The sequence below is a fragment of the Xenopus tropicalis genome, chromosome 5 (assembly GCF_000004195.4).
Source record: "Xenopus tropicalis strain Nigerian chromosome 5, UCB_Xtro_10.0, whole genome shotgun sequence".
Lineage (NCBI taxonomy): Eukaryota > Metazoa > Chordata > Amphibia > Anura > Pipidae > Xenopus > Xenopus tropicalis.
In genome coordinates this window covers 107,241,959-107,264,639 of record NC_030681.2, presented here as the reverse complement: position 1 = coordinate 107,264,639, position 22,681 = coordinate 107,241,959, and the positions used below count along the sequence as shown (strand labels likewise).

The following is a 22,681-nucleotide window of genomic DNA, read 5'->3' as shown; positions in this document are numbered from 1 at the left end:
TATTGACTATCGCTAGTAATGAGCAAAATTTTTCGGCAGGCACGGATTCACAGTGAATTTCCACGATTCGTCATTGATGAATTTTTTAGCAACTCAGCCACAGAGAAATTTGAAGCGCAACAAAAAAAATTTTGAGAGTGTCATCATTTATTTTTTTGATGAGAGTGTCAAATTTTTTCTCTGCACATGACAATTTTTTTTTGACGCGCATCACTTTCGCGGTTTTGCTAACTTTTCACCATTTTGCGAATCCTTTCAAAGATTCAGTCATTTTTTGAGAAGCAAAACGGGACAGATACATTCATCACTTACTATCACAGCTTCCACCTGCTTGTAGCTACATGGAGTTGAGATCGGCCTGAAAACACAAAAGCAGGCATTTTTAGGCTAACCTCTGCTTACGCTTAGCTCTATGTAGCTGCAGGCAGGTGGAAGCTGTTTTAGGCAATACAGGGGCAGAACAGAGTGGATCCACTTCTACCGGCCTGCAGAAAAAACTCAGGCTGAGAGCACTTTGCCTTTGCCCTTGGGTAAACATGTTCTTTCTTAAAAGCCTTTTGGTAGTCATACAATGGTAGATAATGTCAATATGTAGGAGCACATTTACTAATCCACGAACGTCCGAAAAGCGTCCGAATCCATTTTTTTCGTAATGATCGGTATTTTGCGATTTTTCCGTAAACTTTCGCAACTTTTTCGTAGCCGTTACGACTTGCGCGAATTGTCGCGACTTTTTCGTAGCCGTCACACCGAGTACGAAAGTTTCGTATTCATTCAAGCTTCAGTATCGTGACTTTCCTTGGGCCAGGTTGGAGCTGCAGAGTGCCATTGAGTCCTATGGGAGGCTTCCAAAATCATGCAAAGTCTGAAAGGTTTGCCCGCCGTTTACGAGTGCTCAATACGAAAAAGTTGCGACAATATACGAGCAAATCGTAACGGCTACGAAAAAAGTTGCGACAATTCGCGCAAGTCGGAACGGCTACGAAAAGGTTGCGACAATTTTTTCCCATTCAGATTTGTGGATTAGTAAATGTGCCCTGTAGAGTACTGATCAAACTGTCTTGGCACCATTCTGTGTGTTGGTTTAAATTTAGCCAATGAGATTCAAGCAATAATTATACTTTTGCATATAGCAATTAAAAAAAGTTAAACTGCTCCTCTGGGAAATCCAGACATCAGCTAGTAGGCCCCCACATGTTTCCAAATTGGCCTATCTGTCTCTCAGCCTACTGTAACTACTGTGCCTACTATAAATAACCAGGTTGGGTTGTACTGGGATACCGATTAAGGGGTACCCTTTAAAAATGCTTAAAGTGATAGTTTAGCTTAACATTATGCTGTCTTGTAGACAGAAAAAATGAATACAATACTGCAGTTTTTATCTCATTTGTAAATGTATTTACTACTGAAACAGTATCTGTCTGACTGTTTATTTTCCCTGCAGGTCTGGCCCTACCTCCTGAAACAATGTAGCGGAAGCTAGCTGAATAAGGAAACTGGAGGAAAACTGACTTCTGCTGACTTTTTAACAGAGTTAGACCCAGAGGACAGTAAATAGTACTATTTTTAATTAAAAATTACATTTGCAAATGCATTTTAATCCAGTGAAATGTTTCATTAAAGTATATTTTAATATTGCTTAGTAGTTTTTTTTTCATTATAGCAAATTACTTAGATAATGTTAATAATTACGGTAATTGTAAAACAAAAAAAAAGCAATCTTTATGAAAATATGATTCATGTTTTTTTGTTTTGTATGAGACTTATTTAAACATTTACAGGACAGGGATTATAATACTCACATCCAAAGCCTTGTAAAGATTCTGAATATCAGCAAACAAAAAAAATAGACAAACTGCAAACTGGACGGCGATGACAAGAATAAATATGTCTGAAAAATAAAACTTTGCCTTTAGGTAAAGTTAAACAGCTGTATGAATAAAAATATAGGAATTAGTTCTGAGTTATGTAATAGGTGCAAAGTCTGCTGTAGGATAGCATCCAATAGAAACAGAACATATGCTTCTATTCAGACCAGTAAATATGTGCTGAATATGTGCTGGTATAGATTACTATAACTTTATTACCACCACCCAAAAACACAATGACTGTCAGGCTTGGTTTTTTTTGTGTGTTAAATACCTATCTATATAGACCCTTAACCATCTGTCCTCTATGCTGCCTTGCATATTACTCCTGGTTGCTAGAGTAATTAAGCACAAGCAACCAGAACAAATTATAGCAGATAGGCAGGAATAAAGACCAATGGCAAATTGTCTTATGATAACACGGTCTGCAACATACTAAAAGTTAATTTTAAAGTGAACTGTTCCTTTAAGAAAAAGGTGTGTTAGATCACCTCAAAAACAGTTTATTTAGAAAAAGCTAAACTGGAAAAATGTCATGATACTTACAGTTGGTATATATAGGTTGTCTGAATGGCTTTCCTTTTGAGACTACAAGTGCCACAATCAGACAATTTAAAGTGGCCAACAGCCAAATTGTGGTATTTTCATAGCTTTGGAAATCACTGATTTCAGCTGAATTGGCACTAGTTGTTAGGTTAGTGTCATTGCTTACAGGCCGACTGGTCGAAAGGCTCTGATTGGTTGGGACACAGGCGCTGTGGAGAGAAAGGTCCATTAGTCTCAGGAACTAGAACATGTACTGTACAGTAGTAATAATATTCAGTGCATAAAAGCTTCACAAGGTAAAGCTTACTTGTATTCACATAATTAAACAGGTGACAAAATTCGCTGGGGAAAATGGTAGGGCGCGTCAAAAAATTTGTTGCGCGGTTAAAAAAAAAATTACTTGCGCCAAAAAAGTTGCATGCTTCAATTTTTTTGGCGCACAACATTTTCACCGTTTCGCGAAATGGGACAGTCAACTGCCATATGCAATATAAGCAGCAACATATTGCATGCATCAACCCCCTCTGTGGAAATCAAAATTTATACACCCAATGCCTCATTTATTAATTCAATGGATGTCAGTGCTGGTGCCCTTAGGACCCATCCTTAGAGAACTTGGGTCTTTTCATTGCACCTTATTCTAAATCCAAAGGTACGGGGGTGCTGTCGGCACAACTCACACCTGTACTGGGCCCTGAAATTATTTTTGTTCTCTTTTTTTAACTTTCCTTTTCAAATAAAACTTTTTTTTTGTCTAGCATTTTTATGATTTTGTCAGTAAGCGAGAAAATTCTGTAATCATTGTAAGGCTGTTGAATAGGCCCAGGGGTTTGCTTTTAAATGAGGCAATCAATAGCAAGGTTACACATGTACGGCATAGCTACCCTTAGCTAGTACTAGGCTATTGTATGTTTATTAGGTTTATTCAGTTTCTGTGGGTGTAAGCAGGGTGTAATTCCTTTTTGGTTTACAAGCCTTTTTCATGTATAATCATGCTGTTCCCAAATAAATGATTTTTGCCCACTAGACTGTAAGTTTGCCTACCAAATAACTATTATTAATATAGCTGAAATGTTTTCATGCAAAGAAAAGTCTGCACATTTAGACTTACCTATAGATGGAGCTGAGATCCGATATGTACCATTGCTGTTTCTGGACAATGACAAAGCCACATACTTGTAGAATTAGACTTAGGATGATATTAATCAACACAGAAAGCAGCAGAGGAGGAGAGATGAGCTGGGCTGGTGGCTTAAATGAAGAAAGCCTAGGGTATGCATGATTCAAACTCACTGAAATAAAACAGACAATGGGAAATTTGTCAATTTTTAAAATTAAGTATTCATTGTTAGAAATAGCAAATCCTACTGTAACAGCCAGGGCAGCACTAAGGGCAATGGCAGGGGTAACGATGTGCCGCCAGCGGGTGATCACCTCAGTTGCAGCTGACATGATTTAAGGTTTCATAATCTAAACATAGATTAGCTAAACCCTGCTAAACCCTGGCACAAAAATGGAGTTAAAGCAGAGGAAAATATTCATTTATGCCAAAAAAATCAGCTAACGCAAATATACAAAGGTATAACTGTGTTCCCACCAGTGTTTAACTTTTTATTAATGAACTGATGTTATTAATGCCAGCAAATTTCATAATGTTTTAAGCTGCTTGTGTGATTTCTAAATAGTACTCACAATTCATTAAAGTGGCACCAGGAATGACAATTAAATGCCAAAGTGTACAAAAATGTTTTAGTCATAAAAACAGAATGAGACTTTTGTAAATATGATGTTCTTAATCCTTAATCCAATTTGACTTCACCTTTGTTAAAGGACATGTAAACACCCCAACAATAAATCTAATAATAAAAAGTTTCTTTGCAGTCTTTAAATACCTGCCACTCTGCCTTCTTCTGCTCACTCAGCCACTCCCCCCTTCCCTTTAGAACCAACTTTTGCAATTAAAGCACCTGCACTTCAAAGCTGGTTTTCTGGAGCATGCACAATTAAAAGCATTCACTGGTCCGCGGGTCAGATGATATTTGTAATGGGCTGTGCTAGCAAATAATGTTTAACTGAAAAAATAAACTATATGGAGATGTTAGGGAGGAGGGCAATGCGTACATGCACATTTGGAAGAGGAAGCAAGTCTATCATGACATCAAGTGGGGAAATTGGCTTTATTAAGTGTCAAAACCACAAAAACCACTAATACAAAACTCCCATCTTAAACCTTTTGAGGTCATGAAGAAGTCAATGAGTAGCTATCCTTGTTTTCAAATGAAAGATCTTATTTTATTCTGTCATATTCGAGGTTTTCAGATTTTTCAGGCACTCCATTTGTTAAAAAACCATGAAAAATGTGTGGTTTTCCAACATTTTGTTTTTGTTGTCTTAAAAGGCTGTTTTAATAAATCACCTGGCATTTGTGAATAGGCCTCCAATGATGTCACTGAGTGAAATGTTTTACTGTATACCAAAAGGATGTAGCTTTAACTCTGTTATTACTCCATGTTGATTACTACATTCTGCTTAATATCCTGTGTAGAACACATGCAGGGGCACAAAACTGTAGGATTCATTTGTACTTTATCTGGATGTACTGTATCAGTTATCAAGGATGCCGAAGAATTAAAAAAAATGGGCAAACCTGTATTGATTTGGTGCCCATGCCTATTTCATTACACTTACTTGTAACACTGATTACAGTGGTTATAGCCAGATCCTGGAAGAGAAATTGATAATTTGCATATGTTGTTTTTTCCTGAAACATGAAAACATAAAATCAATCAGAAAATGTCCAGACTGAGATGAAGACATTTATTTCTCACAATAACCCATCTGTTTGTAACTAATTAACAGAGAGCCAAACTGGATGACCACTTGTCTGTAGTAGTATTTGAAATCTTCAGTTTAGAGAATTATATAAAGTTATGGATTCCATTATCCGTAAACCCGTTATCCAGAAAGTTCTGAATTATATGAAGATCATCTCCCATAGACTCCATTATAAGCAAATCATCCTAATTTTAAAAGAGGATTTCCTTTTTCTCTGTAATAATAAACCAGTACTTTTTACTTGATCCCAACTAAGATATAATTAATCTGGCATTTATATGTGTGCCATTTGCTTAAAAATGTAAGTTTAAATAACTGTTTAGGATATGAAAGCTGTAGTAAAATGGTCATTGATTTAGATGACTGCTGCATTTTGAGATCCCAGAATAAACATTCTGTCAGAATTGTCCTTAGCACAGTGAAGTAGTAACAACTTTGAAGAAGCTAGGAAAACAAAGCAATTATTTTTTCACCTCTTTTGCTATTAGACACATACTGGGAAATACAAGGGAAAAAAGGTTCTGGTAGCCTTGTTAGGTATACAAGCTGGAGACAGCAACTTACCCAGTAGAGTAGAAGAACTCCTATGTACTGAATCATACTATAAAGAGCCATGTATTTGAACACACAGAATGATGTGACCAAGGCAGCTCTTCCTTCCCTAGGAAAAATGTGAAATAAAATCAAGAACTACACTGTGTAAACACAGATATTAAACAGTAACACCAAAAAAATGGAACTGTTTTAAAGTAGTTAAAGTACAATGTACTCGTACCCTGCACTGTTAAAATCTGTTTACTTGTTTAAGAAGGACTGATATAGTTTATATAAATAGACTGCCTTGAGGAAGCCATTTAAGTTGAAATAGGGCTAAATGGTGTTTATTATCTAAATGGTGTTATTATCTTTATTACAGATTCCTATTTAATGTTAGTTATATTATATATAAAATAAAATACTACAGTTCCCAGAATTCACTTGCAATATGTTAAAATGTAATTTCCTGTGTGTTTTTTCTTATTGGTTCTGAGTTGTTGCCTGAACTATAGTTTCCTGATTAGAGAGTTTTTCCTGTTCCTGTAAGTGTGTGTGATCTCTCTCTGAAAATGTATGCTCTTGCATTAAACAGTTATTATTTGCAGGTCTTCTAAATAAAAGCTATCAGCAGCAAGGGATTGTGTGGAACTACCCCACTCTGTGTCAGAATCTGATACCAAGGAGCTCTGGTAGGTTATCTCACCCTGAACTTTAGAGAGTTGCACTGTATAGTTACAACAAATGGCACCAGGGTCAGACTGGGCTGCCGGAACACTGGGAAAAATCCCAGTGGGCCCTGGCGGCCCAGACCCGACCCTTGCCGGTGCTCCCCCTACCCAACCATTCCTCCCCATACGCATTAAATTTACGCAACCTCAGGGGAGGATGTAGGGTGGGGGACCCTGTTGGGGGTTAGGGGGGCCCCTGCGGGGGGGGGGGTTAGGGGATGCAGCTGACTGGGGCACCTGCAGGGACCTTGGGGTGGGAACAGACCAGTGGGCCCTGCACCCCCCAGTCTGACCCTGAATGGCACATATTACCAAGCAATAACAGATACGCTCTGGAAAAAAAACTAATGTATTCGAAAGAGCTTACCTGTCATCTGGCTGTGCATTTTATGCCCTTTTATTTTGGCTGCCCCATGGCAAAACTTGATATTATTTGTTTGTGACATGTGGGCAGGCTACACTCATATTTACTGTATATTACACCATCATTTCATGTGGCTCTTGCCAAATAATCTTTTTAATTTAACCATACCTTTTCGGGTTTTATTGTCCCAGTGTTTGGATATATTAAGCAATAGGTGTATATTTATCTTTTCCTTGTTTTCTTCCCACAAGCTACTAAGAAGATGTCATTCTCTACTTTCACAATTTTGCCAAGATTTATCAAAGTGTAAATTGAGAGCTCACTACAGATAAACTCACCCACTTTATATTCATATCTATGGGATTGTTAGAAGCATATTTATCGAATGGTGAACTTTTACCCATTGATAAATACACTTCTAAAAATCCCATAGGAATGAAAAGCAAGTGGGTGAATTTTTCTGTGGTGAGATTCAATGTCACATTTTGATAAATCTGCTCCATAATTTTTTTGGGGACATTTACCCATCTAACATGACTTTCCGATAATAAAAAAAAAAATCACAACTCACTTTATTAAACGTGGAACACACTCAATATTCGGGGTATTTGATGTAAATGGTGATGCAACAGAAGCTTCTTGTTCAGATAAGGAAATTCCAACATGTGCCATTTTCAGTGCCTAGAGAAAGAAAAAGTAGCACACACTTTATTTGATTGGCCTAACATCCTTTGGCATTGAGTAGTCACCGAAAAGGAGTTGCAAATGAAAAAAAACAAATTGATGCCGTCCTGCATTATTTTTCAAAAAAAAATTAAATTTTAGGTAGTACATGCAAAATATTCAAGTAATTGAAAAGTTAGCAATGTAGATTTGAGGTTTTCGTTAACCCAAGAAGATAAAAAAAATGCACTTACACCACAGTCATTGGCACCATCACCGCACATACCAACTGAGTAACTGAAAAAATAAAATAATAATAATTAAGACAATGTATGATTTCTTGAAACTTCTGTTACATGAAGACCAATGCAGACAAGTGAGCTTGCAGAAAAGAGAGAGTGCAGCCAAGTAGGGAAAGCCAGCATCTGGTCATGTGCTGGATATAAAATAGCAGGTACATTAAAATGTACCTGAGGGGAAGGTAAAGGAGGAACTCGAGGTGAAGAGGAAAGGTTCCACACAGAACTAAACAAAAATATATCTGATGAAGAGACCTTCAGTTGGATTTGAGGTGAAGAGAAACAGGACTGTTTATGCCATTTTGTGTACTGCCTATTGCTACACTATTCCCTTTATTCAGTTGTTGTAGTACTACATCTTTCTTTATGAGGTGCTGACTGTATTTTAAAGGAATACTGTCATGGGAAAACATGTTTTTTTCAAAAAGCATCATTTAATAGAACTTCTCCAGTTGAATCCTCCATTGAAATCTGTTTTTTTAAAAGCGCAAACAGATTTTTTTTTATATTAATTTGAAATTTCACAGAGGGCTAGACATATTCTTCATTTCCCAGGGTGCCACAACCATGTGACCTGTGCTCTGATAAACTTCAGTCACACTTTACTGCTGAGATATACCCCCCTCCCGGCAACTGATCAGCAAAACAATGGGAAGGTAGCAAGATAGCAGCTCCCAGTAGATATCAGAATAGCACTCAATAGTAAGAAATCCAAGTCCAGCTTTTGACTCCTCCAGTTACATGGGAGTAGGAGAAACAATAGGATATCTAAAAGCAGTTCTAATGTGTAGCGCTGGCTCCTTCTGAAAGCTCAGACTCGGGCACAATGCACTGAGATGGCTGCCTACACATCAATATTACAACTAAAAAAAAAAAAAATTGTTAGTTCAAGAATAAAATTTTAAATTGTAGAATAAATTGTTTGCTATGTAAACAGTGTAATTTAGAAATAAAAAGTACACCATAAAAATCATGACAGTATCCCTTTAAGGACAGTTGTTTTAAGTCATCAAGTCAGTAGCACCAACAAAGCTCAGTATAAATATTGCTAATAAAATTTGTTTACCAGCCTTAATAAAATAGGCAATTAAATGTGTCTTTGCTGTTCCCCTAACTTGGTAAAACACACCCTCCTGCTGTCACACAATATCCATCAATAAAGAGATGTGTTTTTCAGAAAAAAAATAACTGAGCACATATAAAAGTGGCAGGAATAAAGAAATATCTGTTGAATAAATGAGAAACTTACCCCAATTTTTGAAATTCTTCAACAAGATTAGATTTTTGCCCTGGAGACATACGGGCAAATATTGTTCCATGTATCAATATCTGTAGGCATTAAAAAGAAATTTTGCTTTTAACATTTTGGACATAAATCATGAACCATCACAGACTTGCTGGCACTCCTCTCCCTGCAGGCTACAAACTATGCGTAATACATTCTTATCAAGTACAAGAACATGTTTTAATCCTGACTGCAGAAGCCAATGAAGCACAGGAAAATCAGTTTTCTCACGCAGGAAATAAGTCTGTGCATATAAAGAGCATGAGTGGGTGGCTACCTTTTGTAACAAATTGTTGAAATGCTGTATTATAACTTGGTAAGTACTTCCATTCATTGCAAAATGGTAATGAAGATTTTCCTCTGCAGGTTTGGATACCTCTTCCATGCTGATACAAATGTCCTACAAATATAAAAGGAAAGACTTTACTCCCCTGCACAAATGCCATCATTATAGAACTATACACGCTTCTGCAAGCACAGATTTGTAAGCTTACTACCCAAAAGCATAATTATATCAAAGCTAAAATAAAAGTTGCTGGTAAAAGCATAATTAATGATGCTATGTTGTCAGATATGCTTTACTTGCACATTTCAACAGGCATCTGCAACACATAGCTCTTTAGTTGCTGATGAGTAATAAACCCTTCCTTTCTTAAAGATTTGTGGGATTACGAGAGTTGTGCTTCATCCACAGTAGGGGAGAGTCCTGAGTTTTAGATATTTACATTGCATTATATTATAACCAGAAGAAAAGGCTTCATTCCAACTACTCATCTGCTAAATATGTAAAACTAGACATTATACATAAGGTTATGGGATTTCTATAATATGTTGGGCTTCATTTATGTATGCCATCATTTCTAGTTCTAATCACACCCCTTAGTTCTGATTTAGTCATCACTTCCTGTGCAGGGCATACCTGCATCTCATGTTGGATTGAAAATCTGGTGCAAGGTCAAATGCTGACGGGTGCAAGGCAGCTCTGTCCTTTGCAAACTTTGCTGCTGGTTCCTCCTTACCTTCTGCATCTGAATAAAAAATTAAGAGTCTCCCCCCTACCTGTTCCCCATGAATACATGCTGAATGCTTAAATGAAACAAAGAATATATAAACAAAACAAATTGTGTGGGGCAGGGTACAAAAGTGTAAAAAAAATGGTAGCCTGCACCTAATTTTGCACTTTGTATCCTGCCCTCCACCTCATAACTTACCCGTGCTCTTTCCTGCAAGAGGTTATGTTTCACAACTACATACTAAAAAAAAAAAAAAAATCTTATAGCATTTGCTGACTCCTACCATGAAATCGTAATTTTTGGATTTGATGCCATCCACTAATGTCCATGTGATGGTGGCCAAGTCAGATCCGCTGGGTTCCTTGGCCTCTATCAAAATAACATTGCTGCCTTCGCTTATCATTCCAGAGTTTTTAGCAACTGTGACAGCTGTCTGAAGATTGTCTCCTGCAAAAAAAACCCCCACAATTTAATCTCCTGTGTGGTGAAACAATGTCATTGCACAAGTTCCTCGTTTAAACTAAGTGGCCATGATTGTAAAAAGTGAATTTGTCTATTATTTATTACTTGTTACTGTATGGCAGACACTCTTTCTGGCATATCAAATTGCATTAGCCAACCGAATATATGGCAAATAACACCTGCCTAGTAGCCCCACTTACTGAATCATGGAACAAAATGTCTACCTTGAAATCTGCCATAGTTAAAAAAAATTAGTGTTGAAAATCTGATTATTAGACAGACGTACCTGTGATCATTACTGATCTGACCTTGGCACGGTTCAGCTCTTTCAAGACTGGTCTGGTCTCTAATTTTAATCGGTTCTCCAGCACTAGTAATCCTAGGAAAATTAGATCTGACTCCACTTCTTCCCTTGTAACGAAAATGCACAATTAGCAATGAGTAGATTTAATTTTCCACTTTATTTAACTTTACTTTCAACCTAAATTGACATTTAAATAACAATTCAAAAATATTTATGTTCTAATATTCTGAAAGGAACCCCCAGTAAACCCTCTTTACTTAACCCCAAGTGTATACACAAAGAGGCATGGTAATTAATGGTGAATTGAGTCAAGTAAGGATAATATTTATATTAGTACAGACATATGCACAGACAACAATTCCACTACAGATCTTGTGTTATAATATAAAGGGGATAAACCCCACAGTCAATTTATTCATTCTTCACAAAAACAGATGGTCAAGTTTCAATCTGAAGAAAACCCAGCCACAATGCATATTCTATATAACACATTTACTTTGGTGGCCACAACACCACCATGAAAGGTGCAACGACCAAATAACTTATTTGGTCGTTGCTTACCTCATTAGTGTAAATATATACTGATTAGTATTCACAAGTTGTTATAGAGAAGGAAAGGGAAGCAATATGACTTTACATTGATTGTTTGTCTTACACTATAACACATGAAGGCAACATACAGATTGCATAATGAAAATGAAAAGTACGCGAAAACCACAAATGTTGTGTTTTTTTTGTTTTACTATAAATCTCTGTGGACTTTCATGTGGAAAAAAAACCCCAAAAATCTTCTAAAACCATGAATTAAATAAAGCTTAGGATACTCCCACTGACTTCTACATGATCTGGACAGATTTTAGATAGCGAATAGTGATGATCAAAATTTTTCGGCAGGCATGCTTTTGTGTGCGTCAAAAAAAAAAAACTGTCACAATGTTTTTGCGGCGCATTATTTTCCGCTTTTTGCAAATGTTTGGCTGTTTCGCATTTTTTTTTGCCAAAGCAAAGCAGGACAGATTCACTCATCCCTAATAACAAAGTTTTGTATTAGTGTTTTTCATGGTTTTTACACATAATCACAAAAAATTTGTTTTTTTTTACATGACAAAAACGGAGTGTTAGTCCAAAAAACACTAATCTGGCACACCTGCTTAAATTCATAAAATATAAACTTTATTTGTTATAGATTAAAATCTATATTGCTAAAAAAATTGGGAAAGAAAAGAAAAGAAAAAAGTAGTGTTAAAAAAATCTAATACACACCATATTACCAACTTTGTGATTATACTGGGCTGACTCGTAACTTGTATCTCATAAATATTGTTTCATTGTTTCCAACTGTTCGTTTACTTAGATCCGTATCTCATATAAGTAACATATGTAGCAATCGTTACTGTGAAATGTTGCATACCCGACTTATCAAAGTGTGGTGTTATTTGTACACCGTCTCATAGAGAAAGGACCGTGATTCAGGATGGACCGCAACTTTGTAATTCCATAAGTATATTTTTTATTTTTTACTGCATTTTAATGTAGGTATTAGTTTAATTTGATTTTATTTTTACAGAACCGTTTACCATACAAGTGATATAATATATGCCAATAAATTATTTATTAACAGTTTTCACGTTTTGTGATTTGTTATGTTTCTAGTGCACATTATGCCCACAGACTCAGCAGAGAGGCTTGCACTTCAATTATTATTTAACATGCTTTATTTGTTTTTCGGCTAAATTGCAAGACATGTAACTACCAGCACTCAGTGCCTATCGTTTTGAGTTAACTATTATTGATAATCCGTAGGGTCGCTTGCACTCTACCTTGTATGCAACGGGACGAACTACGATAAGTATTTGGTTCGCCGTTCACAAACAAACACACCTACCTCGCTATCAGTAAGTCTCTAAGATTGACGGCAATGTCCCTTCCTTGATAGTGAATACTAATGATACACTATTTGTTCATTTAGGTTTAGTCAAATACCGGCGCGCAATGCCTGTTACTCCACCCGCTTACTATATACCGCTTACAAAGTGTGCGACACATTAACGCCGAATAATTACCGGTAAGTTTTAGCGAAGCTATTTGGAGTCCGCTACTATTGATCAAATACGAGGTCGCTGATACCGTATCATCCCTGAGTTAATCGATACCATATATTCCTAACAGATAAGGATATTACAACGCTATCATACCTTATTAACTAAAATTCAGATATGCTTATATATCAGCGCTCAGTGCCTATAATTCCACACAAATCACTTTTTACAGCTTGTGGACTACGCAAGGGGTATTCCAGCCGGAGACTGCAGATAGTCTCTTAGGTGGAACACTGCCATGATAATTAGTGCAGCCGAGGGTTGCCCAGTTCCAAGATGGTGGCGATGACCTCTGACGCCCAACTAAGAGTTGACGCAATTGGTCTGAAGCGGAGAGTGCGTGAAATTATTTTGCCAGCAATTCAAGAGGCTCAGAGTGGAAATTCTCAACTTGCACTGTTGGATGTGGGTAGGATCAAGAGTTATCTAAAGTGCATGGAGGACTTTAGGAAAGATGAAAACCTATTCATTAGTTTCGCAGGGAAGAAAAAAGGTATTAAAGCCTCAAAACCATTTTTAGCCCAGTGGATAAAGGAGACTATCCAGATGGCCTACATTAAAGATGACCTCAATCCACCCTTTCAGATCAAGGCACATTCTACTAGGAAGATGTCTACCTCCAGGGCTGAAGCAGCCAACGTCTCTATAGATCAAATATGTAGAGCAGCGACTTGGAGCAGTCCGAATACATTCATTCAACATTACTGTACAGGGTAGACATCTCAGCCTCTCAGGAAGCCTCCTAAGGCAGTAAGGTCCTGCAGAAGGCGTTATGAAGGTTACCCTCCCTTATTACTTGCTATTTCTCATTGTGCTGCCATATGGGACGTAAGAGAATTAGTAAATTTATACTTACCGTAATTTACTTTTCCCTTAGTCCCTTCGGCAGCAAATTTATCCCTCCCTATTAAATTACTTAAGCATTGTCGTGTGTGGTTACTAGAAAACAAAAAAACACTGCATTTGGGCCTGGGCAACTCCTATTTATGGGTGGGGTAAAAAAATTAACTCTTCTTTCACTTGTCCTACATGGCAGGAAAGACAAAATATATCTCATTGTGCTGCCGAAGGGACTAAGGGAAAAGTAAATTACGGTAAGTATAAATTTACTAAATCTCCTTTGCACACGGATTAATTAGCTAAGAAACATCCCCAATTTTACCGACAATAACAATAGTAGAATTTCCTTTCTTAGTACCTATAGATATTATGACGCAGGTTGAACTTATTCACACTCACTCTCAATAGACTTAGCTATTGGCACTCAGTGCCTGCAGGAATTTTTCGAATTTACTTCCTCATATTGATATTATCACTGATAGTATTGTGCCTACATACCTTTACCAAGAGAGACTATACCTCGGCACAAGTTCAAGAATGTCAATACTCCTGTCTCGAAAATCCATCTACCCCAATGTCACTAAACTATTTCGACCATTTATCAAGTGGGCCTGTTCAACTATTGTAGTGTGAGGTTTTCTATCTATATATAACCAAAAAACACTAATCGTGAAAAAATATAGAACACAAACATTCGTAAATAATAAATAAATAAAGCACACCACAGACCTAATGCATTGGCGCACTTCTATATTGTGCCACACATGGGATTTACTCTGAGGCTGGAAAATTAGACAAAAATCAGATGCACACTGCCCTTAGAACTGCTAACAAATCACTCCCTGTACAAAAACACACACTACATAATGGAAAGGATACTCTGTGTGCAACTTTGTAGTGAGCTTAAAATAATGTTTTAAATGTACAGCACAATCTAACGGTAATTTTATATTAAGAGTTCAATGCTTCTCTGTGTATGAAATACTGATGCTAACATCAAAGAACAGTAACAATTGTCAATACACAGGCTTGCTACCCAAAATGTTGCTCCCTTCCATCACAATACAAGATAAGATTAGATTCCTTCAAAATTAAAAGAATATTGAGGCCTCACCAAATGCACTTAATATTGTGGTGTTTAAACCAAAACAAATTAATTATTGTGTTTAGATTGCAACTCGTGTGTGCTGCAGGAACAGGCACCTCCTTTTGTGTTCCCCTACGCTGACATATCTCAAGAAACTGTAATGTCAGGGCAATCAGTACATTCTTTCTCTCTCCAGTGTTAAATGACAGGGTTTTGAGTCATAATATCATGCACACAAGGTTTAATGTGAGTCATATTTTTGCCCTTCCCATATCCCTAACCTAAATCAAGAGGTAAGACTGAAAGTCCATTAAATCAAAATGTATCATAACCACTTTATGTAATCCTAATAATACTTTCAGTTAAAAGAAAACTAAATCTAACAAAGAAGTAGAGGGGGTAGAAATTCTGCACATTATGTTCTGGGCTTCTGTACCAGCCCAAGGCAACCAAAGCCCTTTAGCAGGGAAGATCTGTGCCTCCAAAGATGCCCCCAAGGATAATTTAGTTTCATGAGAAAACATTTGTGATAGTAAAGCATTGCAAAATAGTAGGCGCTGTACTAATAAAGCACAATAGTAATAATTTTTTTTAATCTGTGGGAAAGTTTCTGTTCTAATTCAGCCCATTATCTCTGAAGCAACCCATATTTAAAAATAGATGCATATATTAATGTTACGCAACTTAAATATTTTATACATAAGTACAACTGAAACTCCATTTGTGTATGTGCTATATGGCTTTATAGGGCAACAGACAACAAACATTTTGTACCGGATAATAATTGCACCTTTTCAAAACAGAATCTATTCAAAATGTAAAAATGATATATGAAACCATTTTAAAAAAGACTAGGGTAATGTTTAAATCATACACACTTGATAAAACAAATGTATAAAGGGCAGTGTTCTTAACTAGCATCTAAACTGTAAGACGAGAAAAGACATTATTGTAGCTCCATCTAAATGCCAGAGAAATATACTTATTCCTACCTCTTTAGAGTCAGCAGTTTTTTGTGATCTTTTATGTCCAGTATCTTATATGCCAACCCAATGACTCGGAATCCTTGCTTGGTATAAAACGCCAGCTCATCAGGAAAGTTTATTGGAACTGGTAAGTAAAGAGAATAATATTAATTTTAAAAAGTACAATATTAAATAGCTAGAGGCTTTTTTACTCATTTTGAAATATGATCTTGAAAAAATGAAATTAAAACAAAATTGATTTTTTTGCAATCACAATGTTTTTCCTGACTGCTGTTCGAATCAGAATTAGAACTCTAAAATATGGAAATTCAACATTTTGCAGCAAAAATGTTCAGATTTGCCCTCTAGCACTGGCTGTAATTTTCAGACTAACCGAGAATAAAAATGATAGTCGCAATGCCTTTTGTGACCTTGCACAATAATACCAGCTCTACATCTTGTGGGAAGTATGAACAGGCTTAAATGACTGTTGTGCCCATCCTTTCCGGAAGATTTAGCATGGATATAGGAAATGCTTGTGCACTTTCATATTTAAATATTGCCAGTTTCCCAAATAGATTAAGACCAGGGCTTTTCACCGATGCTCCATCTCTGCCCCATAGTATCATGTTACTACCACCATGCTTCACTGTAAGTATGGATCAAGAGATGCCATACATAAAAAAAGCATGTGAATCCCCCATTCCCCCATCCCCCAATCCCCAAATGTGAATTAATGTGGTAAACGTTTTTATAGCCAGATGAGACCAAGACAGGGCTTATTTAGTGAAAGATCAAAGCAACACATGAGACAAATCTAATGCAACCCTCTCAAATGTAAATGAGAGTGTTATAATTATGCTGTAAAGCTGCATTTTGGAAGCTGGAAATGGGAAACTTGAAAAATAAGAAGGAAATCTTGGGGAGGTACTACCATCCTAGGGCCCACAGATAGTAAAAACCCACAGAGCAGCAGCTGTAGTACAAATTACAATAATGAACCCATGGCCAGCAATCATATGGTTGCTAATTTTGTTTTACCTGAAGCTACCAGCAAAAAGCCAGTCAGTGATTGATTGCTATGGGTTACTGCCCACAGGCAAATTTGCCTAGTGTTGATAAATGAGCCCCATGTGATGACAGCACAGGATTTGTAACAGTTAAAGCTAGAAATGCTGAAGCTTAAGATGACTCTGGCTACAGGTAAGTGAGTAATGGTTCTTATATTTGGATTAGTGTATGCATTTGAGAGATATCCTTTTTATGTGAATAATTAAGAGCTACAGAAAATTGTGTGCCAACCTTTTTAAGTTTGATGCTGAATTTACAGAAAATATTAAAATTACAAACTTTGACCTGAATAAAAAAAGCAAATGTCTCTAATTCATTCAATATTAATTGCATAGTGAAATCCACTCAAATGATAAGATTGTGAAATATGATTTGGTAAAAGAAATTATCCAGTCCTGGCATGTCAGTGCTGACAACATACTGTACCATTATGGCTAGATAATGATCAATCTCCTATTCTAGTCAATAAAAAAAATAAAACTACAAGACAGCTAACCAGTGTCTGTTTTGCAGAATGAAGCCACCATCTCTGGAGCCCCCTTCAGATAAACTGCATATTCGTCACCATTAAGAACTTGTGTGATTACTGACATCCTCTGCAATGAAGAGGAAAATGGAAACTGCTGTAGAATAACAATGCCTTCAATGACATCCTAGGGAAACAGAAGGTAAATTAGTTATTATGTTTGAATATAGAAACAAGTAAAAGTATCCAACACTTTCTTTGATGATAGCTTTTAAAAACTGTCAAACCTACCAGCTTTCTACCCATTGTGCTACACCTTTTTTAAACAGCTTATACTAAGGGGCTGATTTATTAACGTTCAAATTTAAATTTTTGCAGTGTTTTGAATTTTCTTTTGAGCTAAAAAGAAAAAAAAAGAGAAAAAGTGGAATTTAAAACTTTGGCTTTTAAAAGCTTGCAAGTTTATGTAGAAGTCAATAGGAGTTGACCAAGAAAGTTTTAAGCAAGTTTGCTGCCCCATTGAAAATGATGAGCAAAAATTGATGTATCTAGGGCAGAAAAATTGTTGAATGTACAGTGATCCTGTTTGTTATATATTTTACAAAATTATTTTGACCTTAAGATTTGTAAGGAAAAACAAGCTGCAAACACATTTAGAGCAGCTATTGGAGTTAGAATGAAGTTAGATACTGTTAACGCCAAAGTAAACATTTGGCTTTAAATTACAGTACTACTTAATCTTTTTTTATTGGATATTCTAATATAACTTTCTTGACATAGTGCAGTTTAAAGGAGCAATCTAAATAAACATTAACTAAACTGCAGTAGAAGTCCAAATTGCCATTTACTGTGTTTTTAACTGACATTGCAGCATTTTTCACATAATTTCAGTGTCACTGCACCCATCAGGGAAAGTTGCAATTGGCACAATTGCGACTGATGTGTTAAAACACAACAATTGTCCCTTATTCTTTGGATGCATTTTTTATTGCATGTTTTGACAGGTAGCAGTGGCAAGCCTGAAAGCTACTACAAGGTACTGTGGGCAGTTCATCTCAAGAGATCAGTGGGATGCAGTAACACTCGCAAAGAGCATCTTTTGCTGCAAGTATCACTGCTGCAATTATGCTTCATAAATGAGCTTGTATGTGTTAATACAAGTGCATGCCATAAATACTAATTAAATAGTAATCATATTCCTTACGCTGCTTGTAGTGGGACCAGGTTTTACAATTCTTTGTGGCATATTCTCTGTCATGTTATCTTCCTGTTGATCTTCAAGGACCTGGAGAAAATAATTGGTAGTGTAAATTTTGTTAGGAGATTTCTTGATTAAAATGTTATTGAGGTATCCAGTATCTAGAAAGTGACTAGTCCTGTTTAGGAGACATAAGAGGCAATGCATCCATACAGTTGTGTGGGAAATCTGGGTTCCCTTGTCCACAGACCTCCAATGCATTCACAGCCCAGTACCCTGAGGGAAAGGAAATATGGCCAACCAGGGCATAAGTTATAAAAGCTGGTATTTCTCTACATTCACATTTATGTCCACATTTATTATCAATCCATCATATGTATATAGGCAGAAATAGGTTTATCATAAAGAAAGTCCCTTTTCTTGTCCCTTCTTCATAGTCACTCTAATATACTGAAGTGATAAATATGCCTCCACGTCCTTGGCTCTACCATTAATACTGTTAATGGAGCTCCTGGCCAATTGTTTAAGGGGCAGGGCAGTTTGTACTAAGAAATACTTGGCAGGGTTCCCAGCACATCAAGTGATTTGTTTTCATTTTGTATTTAAACCCAGGTTGGTTACCTATGTGGCAGCCGTAAACAGAATTTCACACCCCCACACGGTCTGTAAAAAAATAAAACTTGACAAAAGGACATGCCCACATTGCCTTGTTGGTTGTCATTTGACCTGATTAAATACAGGGGGTTGTCTCTTTTGGCAAATGTATCTGTGTGCTGTTGTTTTATTTCCTTTTTTTAGGTAAACCATTTATTCAACCCAAGTGGTAAATATTAAAAAGAAACAAAAAAAATAAATAAATGCAGAACACAGCCTTTGAGATGAGCCAGATACTAATAACGGAATCTTGCTATGCCGGATGTATGTAGGGAAGTTTTCCATTTTGTGCATAGGACTATGAACTGTCATTCTTTGTACAGTAATATACAAGTACAGGTAGGGATCTCTTATCTTTAACATAGTTATCTAGAAAGCTGCAAGCTACGTGAAGGCCATCTCCCATTTTAAGCAAAGAATTACAATTTTTAAAAATGATTACTTTTCTCTGTAATAATATAACAGTACCTTGCACCAGATGGTAGCCAAACTGCATGAATTGCAAATTGGTGGCAAAACAATCCTATTGGGTGTATTTAATGTTTAAATGTTTTAAGTTATGGGGATACAATTAAGTAAGACATAATTATGGTGATACAATTATGGGAAATACCATTATCTAGCAAAAAAAAGGTTCCCAAGCATCCTGGAAATTAAATTTTATACCTGCATTATGATTTTAATGTGATTCTCCTCTCTAATGCTTCTAAAGAATGGTCACATTCTACCCAGATTTTTATTTATTGGGGTATACATACCTGTGGATCTCCTATAAGGTACTTAACTCACTTCACCTCCTTTGGGAATTAACTCAGGCTTCCTAGTAATATCTATCTATATGATAGACCAACTTACAATAGGAATCTAGTCCTAACCTGCCTTTAACTTACTCACAGATTGAACTTAACCAAGCATTCATAATTAGCAATGAGCGAAAAAATTTCCCATGGACAAATTTGCAGCAAAATCTGTGAGTTTGCCCAGGGTGAAGCCTTTCATAAACATTCAGCAAAAATTGCAGGCAAATATTTGCATAGGGAACACAAGCAGGACATGAATTGCCAATACTTGTATTGCCTATCATTTCTGTCCACAAAAACCTTTGTCAAGAAGGAGATCTCTACTGTTTGACACAGGCCTGGAGGACAGAAATGACCTGTGCAGAGCAGAAGCGATCACCTGCTCTACACAAGCAATGACCACAGCCAAGACAAGCAGGAGATGCGATAAAATACATAAGTGCTTATTCAAATTTATGTCTTTTTTTTACTATATATTCAATTGAAAAATTATATATTTTGGGTGATATAAGCTTGCTTGCTTCATAAGGTATACTTCAGAAGTATTCATATGTACCAATTCAATTTTGAAACAGAATGTTCAACAAATAGGCTTCCCCTGTGTCCTATTAAAGAGTCTCCCAGTAGATGAATAACTTTCTGTAAATCAATTAAAACCAACTAGCCACTAAATTAATAGGGGTGATGGAAGGATAGCAGCAGATACCATTTAAAATGCAGTGTATTGTCAAGTATTATAATGGTACATTATCACAGTAGTAGATTTACCCAGCAGGTAGACTCAAACATCTTCTGGTCCAGGGGGTCTCCTTGTACATTGCCGTCTAAAACAATTAGTGAGTGGCATGTTGCCATAGCTCCAAAAAGTGGTCCCCATGGGAGGCTCGAGTCTGGCGATAGTATAATTACATTCTGAAATCTGCGTTCAAGCAAATAATATTGATATATAAATACAGTCAATGCTGCCATTGAGCTCTAACACCTCATAGAATAAAACATATTAATCTGGTGTCATAAATAATATAAATTATGTTAAATCCCTTAGAAGTTTATCATTACCCTTTAAAGTATATGCTTCTAAATTTGTTTTTGAACAGGTATCCCACATATTTTTTTACACCCACTTTTTTTATTATATGCATACCGGTATCCATTGGCAGGAACAACACCCCAAAGATCCAGCCCATCTTCTGTTAAGGTTCCAGTCTAGGAAATAAATACATAGTTAGTAATATATTTTTATCAGAAAAAATTGGAAGAAGTGTTCATTTTATATATGATTTTTTTTGTAGGGAGCACTTAAAGGGTTCCTCTACCCAAAAATATATTTGAAAGAAAATTGAATTCCAAGCAACTTTCACAATAGCCATTAATTAAATATTTTCAGTTCTCCTCCAGAAGATAGAGGGCATTGGTAATTAATGTCTATCCAGAAGTTGCAAAGAATTACATTTCGTAACCCTTTATCTGCTGCTATGCAAACATCTTTCTCCTTTGCTTTGAAATGGGAACATGGTGTCCATTCATTTGCTCCATACATAGAAACCTGCATAGTTTTACAGATAACATTAATTAACTCAACCATGTGAAATAACTGGTTACTCATAACACAGGCAAGAGAGAAAGGTAACAGACAATTATTGCTGTAGAATCTGTGTTGAAGTGCAGATGGGGTGAATCTTTCCTTTAAAGCCAATCATGATTTATTATTATATTTACATGCACTGTTTTGCAGCATTTTGCTACAATTCCTAACACAAAGTGTCAAGGAGGCCTGAATTTGATTCTTCCGATGACTTTTGTAGTGTTATCAAGTGGCACGGATTTAACGTAATGGAAGTCATGCATTTTGAACTGCACCCAGACACTCATGCTATGTATGGGACCGCTTTTCCTATCCTCATTGGTCCTGCACAGCCATGAAGAAAATAGTAGACCACAGAAATAATCACTCCGGTGTGTGGGTTGTGTGTGGTGTGTGTGATGGTGTTGCTTTTGCCAATTTCCTGCAGCCTTCAGCAAGTAAAATTATCCTCCTATGCACCAGTCTCTAAAAAAAGAAAAAAAGTCCTTGCTCCACAAGATAAGTTTCTACTCTGCTGTGAACAATTGTAGACCTACATATAAATATCAACCACTATTATACAGAAATATATGCAAAGCAATATTTAAGATATACAGTGGTGTGAAAAACTATTTGCCCCCTTCCTGATTTCTTATTCTTTTGCATGTTTGTCACACAAAATGTTTCTGATCATCAAACACATTTAACTATTAGTCAAAGATAACACAAGTAAACACAAAATGCAGTTTTTAAATGAGGGTTTTTATTATTTAGGGAGAAAAAAAATCATGGCCCTGTGTGAAAAAGTAATTGCCCCCTGAACCTAATAACTGGTTGGGCCACCCTTAGCAGCAATAACTGCAATCAAGCGTTTGCGATAACTTGCAACGAGTCTTTTACAGCGCTCTGGAGGAATTTTGGCCCACTCATCTTTGCAGAATTGTTGTAATTCAGCTTTATTTGAGGGTTTTCTAGCATGAACCGCCTTTTTAAGGTCATGCCACAACATCTCAATAGGATTCAGGTCAGGACT

General features: G+C 36.4%; 1 protein-coding gene across 2 annotated transcripts in view; it reads right to left on the bottom strand.

Moving 5' to 3' along the window:
* atp13a4 (ATPase type 13A4) overlaps positions 1-22,681 on the bottom strand; it is a 61,082-nt gene that overhangs the window by 4,634 nt on the left and 33,767 nt on the right. For both annotated transcript variants that reach the window (NM_001200048.1, XM_031901591.1), the window contains 16 exon segments: positions 1,803-1,891; positions 2,415-2,623; positions 3,526-3,706; positions 5,103-5,175; positions 5,814-5,910; positions 7,450-7,559; positions 7,796-7,838; positions 9,090-9,169; positions 9,403-9,525; positions 10,422-10,585; positions 10,887-11,011; positions 15,923-16,040; positions 17,463-17,619; positions 18,637-18,717; positions 20,853-21,003; positions 21,229-21,290. In NM_001200048.1, the coding sequence (NP_001186977.1) occupies positions 1,803-1,891; positions 2,415-2,623; positions 3,526-3,706; positions 5,103-5,175; positions 5,814-5,910; positions 7,450-7,559; positions 7,796-7,838; positions 9,090-9,169; positions 9,403-9,525; positions 10,422-10,585; positions 10,887-11,011; positions 15,923-16,040; positions 17,463-17,619; positions 18,637-18,717; positions 20,853-21,003; positions 21,229-21,290 (1,863 nt within the window).